General features: G+C 38.3%; 1 protein-coding gene across 2 annotated transcripts; it reads left to right on the forward strand.

Moving 5' to 3' along the window:
• Window positions 1-4,071: 4,071 nt before the first annotated feature.
• Window positions 4,072-11,384, forward strand: LOC108505027 (RING finger protein 151-like). 2 transcript variants are annotated; one of them, XM_017830618.1, is made up of 6 exons: window positions 4,072-4,197; window positions 5,160-5,403; window positions 6,611-6,750; window positions 8,451-8,613; window positions 9,991-10,111; window positions 11,051-11,384. In XM_017830618.1, the coding sequence occupies exons 2-6, from the start codon at window positions 5,198-5,200 to the stop codon at window positions 11,285-11,287; spliced, it is 867 nt and encodes a 288-aa protein (XP_017686107.1). In that variant the 5' UTR covers window positions 4,072-4,197; window positions 5,160-5,197; the 3' UTR covers window positions 11,288-11,384. The 2 variants fall into 2 exon arrangements, with proteins under 2 accessions (XP_017686107.1, XP_017686106.1); XM_017830617.1 differs by having other exon boundaries at window positions 5,178-5,403.

Here is an 11,384-nt window from a genome sequence, read left to right on the forward strand (position 1 = left end):
TGGGTGCACTTCTCGGGGGGTGTTGCAGCTCTCTGTGTGTCTGTGTGCAGCTCTCTGCGTGTCTGTGTGCAGCTCTCTGTGTGTCTGTGTGCAGCTTTAGGGGTGTCTGTAGCTGCTTGAGGCCACGTAGGTGCTGTTGCTCAGTATCAGGTTGCTGCTCCAGATGTTTCCAGCCAATTTTGTGTTCCATGACCAGGATCATTGCCCTTCCCTGAAGTGCCTTTCCAGGCCGCACCCGGAGGCCTTCCCATTTTTTCCTGTGCAAAGTTCCCCCTCCCACGACCCCGAGGAGAGAGAAGCTCCTCTGACCCTGCTCCTGCCTCTGTGTAGCAGAGCCTGGCCCTGCACAGCCTCAGAGGTGCTCACACAGAGTCCTGGAAACAGTCAGCTTGGAAAAGACCTCTGGGATTGTTGAGTCCAACCTCTGACCAAACGCCACCTTGTCAACTAGACCATGGCACTGAGTGCCACATCCAGTCTTTCCTTAAACACCTCTGGGGTGGTGACGCAACAGTCTCCCTGGGCAGTCTGTTCCAATGTTTAATCACTCTTTCTGTGAAGAAATTCTTCCTAATGTCCAACCTAAACCTCCCCCTTAAGCCTATGTCCTCTTGTCCTCGCTTGTTACTTTGAGAAGAGGCCAACCCCCACCTGGGTACAGCCTTCTGTGAGTTGTAGAGAGTGATAAGGTCTGAACTTCCTTTTCTCCAGCTTAAACAAGCCCAGCTCCCTCAGCCATTCCTCGCAGGACTTGTGCTCCAGTCTCTTCACCAGCTCTGTTGCCCCTCTCTGGACTCTGATCTATGAGAGACGGGTTGTGCATCGATCACTCTGTTTTGAGTGGGTTTTGCAGTGCAATGACACGTGTTGTGTAAAAATGTTCTTTGTCAGAGTAGTTCTAGTTTCTGATAGAGGCCTTAAATTAACTGTGTAGCTCATACTGCTCATTATAGAAGCTTTTGTTGAAAAAAGTCAGTTGTTTACACCAGTGTAAGCTGGTATTGCTGTCAATTCATTCTTACTCTCTTCTGTTCCCTTTCTCTTACACAATGTTCATGAGACTCCACAGGGCACCAGTCAGAGGGAGTAGCTCTATAGCTCAAGGCTGGTTTTAGGTGTGCATCTGCCTGGCAAACAACATGGGACGACAATTGCTGAGAAGTTAATACCTGTGAAGTCTAGGGGAGATTTTTGCTTGTCAAAAGCAACAGGGCGAAATAAAATATATGTGAAACAGTGGAAAGCAAATAGCATGTAATAGTTTGTATTTTTTCTCCCAGACAAAGATGTCCCTGTGCAATTATACCCTTTACAATTTATGCATCCTCCCTCATGTGTTCTTCATGCGCCTTGCTAGTCTTGGTGCTTTGTGGTCTGGGGTCTTCTAACACCTTGGTGGATTCTCTCTCCATCTGCATGCAGGCAAGCCATGAACTGTTCTTATCTTGTGGAGTTGTAGCTTCTGCTGTTGGCTGCGAGCTCCTTATCTTCTGGTTTGTGCTACTTGTGCACCTGCTCTCCGGCAGAGCATGGGAAAGTCCTAGACTTAGGCTAAACATTACTTAGCAACATCTAAAACATCAGTGTGTTAGCAACATTCTTCTCATTCTAATGACAAAACACAGCACTGTACGGGCTACTAGGAAAATTACTGAGAAAATTAACTCTGTTCCAGCCAAAAGCATATCTGAGTGAAAGTCCACAGCTTGTGGCCGGCTTCCAGCAACTTATTATTACTCATAATAAACAGCATACTAAATCACACAGTGTTGTAACTATGTTAAGTGGCTCATTCTATTTAAAAGTTACTTTTTTATGCTAAACAACTAACAATTGTCAACAAAATAGTTTCTAGGTGCAAACAAAACAGGAGAGTGACAATTGGTGAACTCTAATACAAAAATAAGTTTTGAGGCCAAATGGAGGAAAGAGAAGTATGTGGGAATGAGCAGAGGTTGTAAATTAGCTCATTTTCTGGTGGAAATACTGAGTAAAGTGATCTGTACTGCTAGAGTGGCATTCATCTGATGCTCTCTCTCTCTCTGCCTTTCTCTTGACTGAAGTCTATCTCTTGAAGCTGGCAAGAACATAAAACTTCTCTGGTTTTTCAGGTCAGGAAAAGTCTACTGGAGGAGGTCTGGCACTTCAGTAACAGCTGGAAAGTTATCTTTAGAACCCCCTTCCTTGTGTTTTTTGCCTCAAACTTCCCATCCACTTTTCATTGGAACTACAGTTTTGTTTGGGGCTTTATACATACATATATTTATTTATATGCATATATATGTATTTGTTGCACCTCATTTTTCTGTCAGGCACAAATAAAGTTTTTGTTTCCTTTTGATAAAAATATTCTTTCCTCTGTTCTGTTAGACTGCAAACTCGTTAAAAGATGCCAAAGAGTCTCTTGAAGACTTGATCCTCAGGGATCAGCAATGTGTGTGCAAAGTGTAGCTTACAGCATCCACAATTCCAGTGAACAGAGACTCTAGGACATCAAAAATACTTACAGTTTTGTTGACTTCTTTTATCCATCCTTGAAAGTTTTCTGAAAGCAGAATCCTCTGGGATCAGCCAAACCAAATCAAAATATAGGCTCACAGTTCAAAGTACTGAATCTATGTGTGCTGTTTGTCTTCCAGCATAAACATACTATATGTTTCAATCTTTTCATCAGTATTGGAAACTGATGTTTGATTTCACATTCTCCTTACTGATAATTAGCATTGTTCTCTGCTTTTTAAACTTTCTCTTGTGGTCCTCGCTTTTCTTACAATCACAGCTTTGTGCAAAGATGACATTTTGTTCACACTGGACTGGCAAAATCTTGAGTTTTCTGTCTACAGGAGACCTGTAAAAACATGCAAGGAACAACGGTGTAAAAATAATTGTTTAGCATCATCTAAGATGATAAACTAAAAAAGATTCTTTTAAGACATAGAAGTCTATGCTGTGGAGGAAGGAACAGCATAGCCGAGATACCTGTAAATTTAGCTTGCAGTGTGTTGTTGGTGACAATGTAGCCACAGAAGCACAGAGTTAAACACAGCCTGTAAAATGTGCCAGGGACATGGTCAGGAGCCTGTGTGGATTGCACTCCCTGCTTTTGTGCTACACTCAGTCGGTGACATGGCTGATAGGTGTCCCAGCTAATCTAAAGCTGGCTCAAGCATCTCTGCAAGCCTTGGTGCTGGCTGCACCATAAACATGCCTGTAGAAACACAGCACAATATGGAAACCATGCAGCAGATGATGTGTTTTGTGCTCGGGTAATGTGCACCCCTGCCTGTGTTATGTGTGCTGTTATTATAGCTTTTATTAACTTTAGTCTTAGCAAATGCCCTTTTAAAACAAGCACGTTTCATAATCAGTGAAGATATGCTTTGATACTCAGATATATAAAAACTTCTGAATTCCAGTTTTATGTTGTATTCACGAAGAGGAATTGCAGAGTTCTTTTTTCTCTTCAGAACAAAATTTGGTGTTAGTCCTTAGAGATCCTTGCAATTGCTATATATCAACTTAAGAGATTTAAGTAATGGCATCCTTTATGTTTTGCTATACCTTTTTTGTTTTAAGTGAACAAACTTGTGTAGCAAGTTATGCTACACATCAGAGCAATGATATTTCTCAATGCAATGAACTTGACTATAATAGTTCTGTTTTAAAAATTAACTGCATGTCATGCCTGGTTAAAAACAGATGAGATAAGAAACTTCCATCTTTTTGAGGAATATAATTTTACCAGATTTCAGTTTCTGTTTTTCAAGGATATTTAATTCTGTTGTCTTCAGTCTTACAAACAAAACTGGCTTCAAAATTGAATGGCAGCAGGATGTTCAGTTATGTGATAAGTATCTGCATCAGTAATGATTGAAAGAGAGACTGATGATTTTTTTTCCCTGCAGTCTAGTCAGATCTCTTGTGTTGTGGGTTTTTCAGTGGCTTGCTTTGGAAAACTTGCTTTTAATGGGCTGTTAGGATAGCATCTATTCAGTAGCTGGCTGGTTAGACATAGGACTCAGTAACTTAGGAAACACTACTGAACCTTACTCTTTCTAATTTTTCTCCTAGGCATAATAAAGCAGTGAAGAGACACTGAAGGAGGTATTACATGCCTTACTGATCAGAAAACTGTTTCTGAGTATACTTCAGAAATATACATACAAACTACATATATATGTAGTAAAATCTACGAAGGTAGGATATCTTCTGTTTCTGTTTTATTTAGGAAACCTCATAACTAATGAAAACCTCTTTTACAAGTCTCAGTGGGGTTACGAAAGTAATTTTGTATGTTAAGGAGCAGTGTGGAACCTAAAACATATTCTTTTAAATGAGTTCTGTGAAATCTTACTGAGTTCTACTAGCCTTTTCATTATAGGATTTTGATGAAGGCAGATTGCCCATTAGTTCTTCTTCACAAAGCTTTCAAATCCATTTAAAGGCTACTCCATTTTATAAAATAAACCGTGTAGGAGAAGACGGTACCTCCTCATGATTTCAGGGTTAGCTGCAGTTTTGGCTTCTTTTACTTCCTGAATATTAAGTATTTCTTTAGGCATGTGGAGATTTCATGCTGTTCCCTCTGGAATGGAAGTCTACAATGAAAAGAGAATCTTAGTCTTTTTTTTTTTTTGCAGTATGAAAGTATGAAATTCATATCTTAAGGGATGCGCAGTTCATAAATACATGATCTGCTAGTTGAAAGTGCCAGAGCTATTGTCTGTAAGGACACAGTTTTGTAAGCTTGTAAGGCATTACATAAAAGGCATTAAAACAGAAAGCAGACATTTGCATTTGAACTTCGATGATATTTCTGCTTCAAGTAGAGTTGATGTAAACCGAAACTGTATGTTTCGCAGTGGCTGCTACAGTTACGTTCAGTAACAGAGTTCAGAACAAGTGCAGCTCAACTATCTGCTAAAGTCTTTGCTTTCAGAATTCAGAGAATATTGATATAAAATTGGAATTCTGATGTCCAACAGTACAATCCTCAAATTCTCACTGAAACCTCAAAGTCTCCAAAGTATGTGTTTGCATTCACACCTGTGAAGTTCTTTATTCACATTAAGGTCCCCATGTTCCTAGAATCACTTTCAGGCCTTTTTGTGGATCTAACCATACAGATCGAGCACAAAGATGGCTTTACTTCTATGTAGGGTTTTTTTTTTTAATAGGTTGAAAGTGTGTGGAGAGCATGGGTTATGACATTGAGCGTTTTGTGGGCTACGTTAATGAAGGGCTGTTGTGCTCCATCTGCCGAGATGTGTTAGAGAATCCATTGCAGGCTCCCTGCGAACACGCTTTCTGCACTGCCTGCATCCATGGCTGGCTTGTTCATCACAGTAACTGCCCTGAAGACAGACAAGCGATTGATGTGTCTTTGCTACGGCCTCTCTACAGGTATTCCACAGTCTTGCTGTATGTTGAAATTACATGAATTTAGGATTTATCAATTTTGCTTGCACAGCTTCATCTGTTGTCATTTACTCACTCAGACTGTCTTTATCCAGTATGCCTGTGGCAGAAACTGATCACTTGCATAAAAGCATTAGCATTTCCTAACTTTCAGGGTGTTTAGATTTCAAAATTGAAAGAATACTTAGTTTATTCTCTAGCTTTTTATATCTTGAATGCCATTTCTAGATATCTGTCTGGACATTATTCTGAATGCATTCTACAGCATCAAAACATTCCATACTTTATTTTAGAGAAAGCAAGCAAAGCAACTCTGGACAACAGTCACTACACTGTATCTTCTTTCTTTTCAGTCTTATACTGTAGTGGGGTTTGTAATGAATAATTCCTGGAGATATGAACCAAACTTCTGACCTTCAAATTCTTTAAAAAAAACCAAATGATCTTTAGACAGAAGAATGCCTGTTGTGAGACACCTTATCATGTAAAGCAGGCTGTTTTCACAAGTGCCTTCCATAACTAGTCAGGCACTTGGACTAGATGATTGTTGTTGGTCCTTTCCAAACAAACTATTCTGTTTTAAACTTTTAATTCCTGTTATTGCCCACATGACAGAGTTTCATCTGTAGATGCTCCTTGCTGTTTAACACCTGCATTGTCTAATCTTCCTCAGATTAAGAATTATGTTATGTTTAAAGTCTTCAGCTGCAGGTGTTAAATTTACTTCATTAGTACTCACAACCTAGTTTTGTTATTAATGAGATTTTACTGTCTGGAAGTTAACTACAGTGTAGACAGAGCACTAGAGTTTAATTTTTAGATTATTTTGTCTGTACTCAATGTAGTTTGTTTAGTTTAGCACATTTAGAAATACAAAACTTAAATGATGAATGAGTAGCCCTGGTGTTTGTTATTGGTAATATCTGCTAAGTCAGTGAAAGGTCACAGTTAGAAATTATTGAAAAATAAAGATTTCATTTGCACATTATTTTTGGAGACTGACTTTTCCTTTAACATTGTTTCTTTCAAGCTGTTTTTTTTTCCGATATGGTCACATGAATTCTTTTTAAAAAATTAAGCTGGTTGCTCACAATTTTTCCTAATGGAGGAATTAGGAAGTCCAAAAGTTGAAAATAAAGTTTTGTAATAATGTTCCAAGATTTAAGAACAAATTCTTTTTCTTTGAACATAGATACATGAAAAATGATCTAAACCGTCTTCAGCTGCATTGCAGAAACAGAGAGCACGGCTGTGAAATGGTTTGTTCTCTGGAGTCTATAGACAGGCATGAAAGGGAGTGTGAGTACAGTCAGATTCCTTGCTCCAATGCCGGTGAGTAACATTCAAAGAAGTTGAATCCTTTATGTTTAGAAAAGATGTGTTTGTAATCTTCCTGTCAACAGAACTGCAGTAATGGCCATTATTTTCAAACAGAAATTCAAAGCTTTGGCATGATCTGCTCTTTACAGCAGTGTTTTTGAACAAAACATGGTACCAGTTTATGGCAGCCACAATGATTAAAAGCTGTTTCTTATCCAAGAACTAATCAAAATGGATGAGTATGATGGACTTCAAATGTATGAAATGTAGTAATGCATTTGTTTTGCAATTCTGACTGCATATTCTGGTGTTTGAATGAATGCAGTAGCACCTGCAGAACACTCATGGGTCACAATTTATTTATATAACAACTGGTTGCCTGGTGCTCTCTCTGTCTCGTGGTTTTAACAAAAATGTGTCTTGGAAATAAGAATTGTTCTAAGCTAAATTCTTGTTAGAATCGTTTTGTTCATGCTCAGGTGTTTATTTAAAACAAGCCTACACCTTCTGAGGAAGAAACATGCCTTTTAAAAGGCTGCTAAAATTTCCCAGTTGAGCTCATTCAAAATGTTGTATGTTTCTAGATAAAGTTAATTTCTAATTAATAATGCTAAGGGCATAGTTGAATCTGCCACTGTAATTAATTATGAGATGGTTAAGGTGCTAGAATTGCTCTACTGGAAGTTATAATTTCTCTCAGCAGTAAGTGACTCCTGCAGATGCTTCAGATTCACCTATTCTAGTTTCTACAGAAGCGGGGTCTAGAGAGTTACCACGCCTGATGTCTGTATTCAGAGTATGAGGGTTCTTACATCTCTTGAACTCTCTCCTAAGAATACACTGGAGTGTATTTTGAGTACCTCAATTACAAATCACTATATTTATTACTAAAGCTCTTCTAGAGGGCTCTTTTGTCATTTTCTGATATGGTTTGTTGGAAAGTTTCATTACTCTGTTGTTTCAGTTCCCTTATGTTGATTTTTCTCTTCAAATTAAATGCAGTTGTGTATTACAACGCACAGGTCCTCAAAGATTAAATGTTAAGACTACAAACTTCAAGTTGAGACTGTTAAATATAACAATAATTTATATAGTGTTAATTTTTGATTCTTTACATTTTACTTTTGATCACTCTGGAATTGCAAAGTTTGTATCCTAGAATTTGTGTGGAAATGTTTCAATTCTTGTATGAGGTATTGAATGTTCATACGTAAATGTTCTTTCTTATTTATGTGGTGTAGTACATTATAGACAAGACCAACAAACTGTCAGGAAAACAAGGCTACATTCCGTCTTTCTTACTACATATCTTTAGGCTTTTTTCCCTAAATTTGATACCCTAATATTTTTTTACGCATACGCATTCTTCATCAATTCCAGTCTCTGCAATCTATGATGGAAGCACATGCAAGCTGCCAGTGTCTTAGATTGGCATCAGCATTGTCATTACGGAAGTTGCTTTAATACCAGACCAGCAGCAGAAGACTTTACAGAAAATACCTCCTTCGGATCTCTATTTTCTGTTAATGGATAAATATCTCAAGATTTCTTAACAGTGTTGTAGTACTAGCTATGTGTGTATAATTGTCATATATCATGTTCTAAAGAAATCGCTTTTTGCAGCTTCCTTTCTTGAGTGTTTTTGTTTGGAATTCATCAAAATGCTTCTGTTAGTTGTAACTGACTGGCTCACCTTCCTCGTCCTTGTTCAGGCTGTACAGTGCAGATTGAGCGCCGTAACTTGGATGGTCACCTGGCCGTGTGTGAGTACCGGAGCCGTGAGTGCCCCAATGGCTGTGGTTACACCATTCTCAGCGCAGAAGACACACAGCACAATTGTGTAGCAGAGCTAAGAACGGAGCTGGAACTGCTTCGGTACAAATCTTCTGCTTCTTTGGTGTTTGTTTTAGTATGGGCTTAAAATCACTGCATAAAGCACTTCAAATACTAGTGCTGGATCCTGGTGTGTGTTAAATGGTCTGTTAATTACTTGATACTAATAGGCCAGTTTTATTATGTGTCAGCATAGACTTTAAATTCTTGCTGGTTTGATTCCTTTTCTGTTTTGTTTTTTTTTTGTCTAAGTTGCTATAAGTCATAAAATACTATTGCTTACAGTTGAACAAAACTGTGAGTTTACTATATAAAATGACAAAATCCTAAGAAACCTGGACTTAAGTTGGCGATTTAATTTTTCCGTTGGCCTGTTACAGACCCAAAGTCACATTATTTAATATTATATTAAGTTTATGTTTTTACAGATGCAGAAGATAAAAATCTGTAATTATTTTGACAGATACAGGTAGATTAAATTGCTGAAGATCTAATTTTCATTTTTTGTTAAAGTTCTGATAGATAAATATCAATAAGTGAATATGACTCTTCTTACCAGCATATTCCTTTTCCTCTTATGTATGTTTCTGTAGCTTTCCCTTTCCATTATATTCCAGTTGCACTCTTTTTTTTTTTTCCTCATGCTCCCTCCCATTTCTATCTTTCAGCTCTGTAAGTGTTGTGCTCTTGAACATTGCTGTGAAGTCAGGCTCAGATATGGTTTAAATGCATTGAGACACAAGGGATTCTTCTACCTATTTCTGAACTCAGGTTAATGTAGTACAAGCTAGTTTTTTGGATGTGAAGCTGTTTGAGTGATTAGGTTTGGTGAGTGATTAGATATGGTTTAGTGCATGCTGTCATTTAGTGTGCACCATGAAAGTGACAAGAGTACACAGCACCACAGAATCATTAAGGCTGGAAAAGACCCTCAAGACCATCAAGTCCAACCGTTAACCCAGCACTGCTGAGCCCATCATTAAAACTGTGTCCCAAAGTGCCACATCTACACAGTCTCACTTTACATGTTTAGCAATACTGTAGGATTCAGACTTTTTACAGGATTCAGACTTTTTATCTTGCCTGCCTGCATTTAGCAATACTAAGCCAGCACATACTGTAGGCAAATGGCAGAAAATCACTTCAAGTCATAAATACATGTTTTTGAGCTCATAAAATTGCTTCAGGAATATGATACAGTTGACCCTCTATAGGCTGTTCACGGGCACTTTAGTCCCCCTGGGCAAGATGCACTTCTTTATGCTAGTTGTTTTTAGATTAATAAATCATGCCTCTAGAGGTGTGCCTTGTAGAGTTCGAAGGGAATCAGATAAGGCCATTGCAAGAAGGCTTTCTGGAATTTGAAAAGCATTCTTTTCCATACTTACAAGACTTAACAAGGAGAAATAAATTTTTTAGGTCAGAAATGATCTGCAGAGTGGAGGAGGCAAAACATGAGATGGAGTCAAGGTTAGATTCACAGAGAAGGCATATGGTCCAAAAAGAGAGTATTCTGCAAAATGAAATTGAAGAACTAAAGGTAAAGATGATCATTTTCCTTTCTTTTTTTTTCTCTCTTAACAGTCTAGCTTTTTGAGTGGTAGCAGTCTCTTATTTTGTAAATAATAGTCTTGTACAGAGGAGAATGACATTAAGTATGGGAAGCAAAGCTGGCAAAGCTTTGTCAGGTTAATCAGGTCTGTGGAGAAGCAGGCTGAGTGCTGTATTCCTGTGGCTTATCTGCTTCAAGTTCACTTGGAGCTCACCTGGGTATCCCATGCAAGGATTGCAGTGTTCTGCGCATATGTAACGTTGTGGATTTTCAGTGTCTATAAACTCAGAGCAGAGATCACAAATCAGATGTAAATAAATATCCAGCTCCTTTTCTTGGTGCTATCCAAAGTAGCTTAATCCAGAGCTGACACAGAGCACTACTGCCAACGGTGTCGCTTACATTGTGTTCCAGCTGTGGTCAGAAGGGTGGAAAGTTGCACCATAAATGTCATCAAGTAAAAAGCAAGACTGCCTTATCTTTTCATTCATCCAGTTGCTGTTTTATCACAGAATAATAGTTTGTAAAGCCCAAAACAATGGATGTGCTTTATAGTTTACATTTTAGTTTCTACTGGATTTGATGTTAAATCCATGAAGAATGTATCTGAACATAACCAAAACTTTATTTTGACTGGGGTCTTGAAATAGAAAATATAAGCAGGAACTGGGTAAATCTGCTGTTTCTTATCATACTTTAAAAGAAACTTTTTGAAAAACTGTATTGGAATCTTTAAAACAAGACAATCCCAGAAGGGGAATGCTGGATTGTGTCAGATTGTTTACATTTGTTCCACTATCAAAAAATTATTTCAGTGTTGCTTATTCTTTATAATCCATTGTTCTGTATGCATGGCCAGTTCAACTTCATCCCACCATCATTAGAAAAGGGTTTATTTCTTGCAGTAAATTTGCATTTGCATTTCAGAGTCAGATATCACGACTGATGTCAGATGTACGCTCTCTGATGGCTGCAGAGAGACAGCACCGTCAGGAACTGGAGCAGGCAGAGCTGGAAAAACGGGAGTTAATGGAGCTGCTAAAGGGGCTGCAGAAGGACTGCCGATTAACTACTACAGAGGGAAGCAAGAAGTCAATGAATTTCCGTCCTCTGACACGACTAGAGAGTGTAAAAAGAAAGCCTAGAGAAGTTACAGTTATCTAAACAGTAGTAAGCTCAAAAAATGTTTTCTTCTAATACTGGCTTCTGACAAACTTCTCTACTTTCTTCGAATGATTGGTAAACTTTATATCGTTTCCGA

The sequence above is a fragment of the Lepidothrix coronata genome, unplaced genomic scaffold (assembly GCF_001604755.1).
Source record: "Lepidothrix coronata isolate B3197 unplaced genomic scaffold, Lepidothrix_coronata-1.0 Scaffold181, whole genome shotgun sequence".
Lineage (NCBI taxonomy): Eukaryota > Metazoa > Chordata > Aves > Passeriformes > Pipridae > Lepidothrix > Lepidothrix coronata.

What these genes read in the sequence shown, in the direction of transcription:
- LOC108505027 (XM_017830618.1), top strand. Translation starts at nt 5,198, where the DNA reads ATGGGTTATGACATTGAGCGTTTTGTGGGCTACGTTAATGAAGGGCTG. An exon ending in GATTCCTTGCTCCAATGCCG is followed by an intron (nt 6,751 to 8,450) that starts GTGAGTAACATT and finishes GTCCTTGTTCAG; the next exon opens with GCTGTACAGTGCAGATTGAG. An exon ending in ATGAAATTGAAGAACTAAAG is followed by an intron (nt 10,112 to 11,050) that starts GTAAAGATGATC and finishes TTTGCATTTCAG; the next exon opens with AGTCAGATATCACGACTGAT.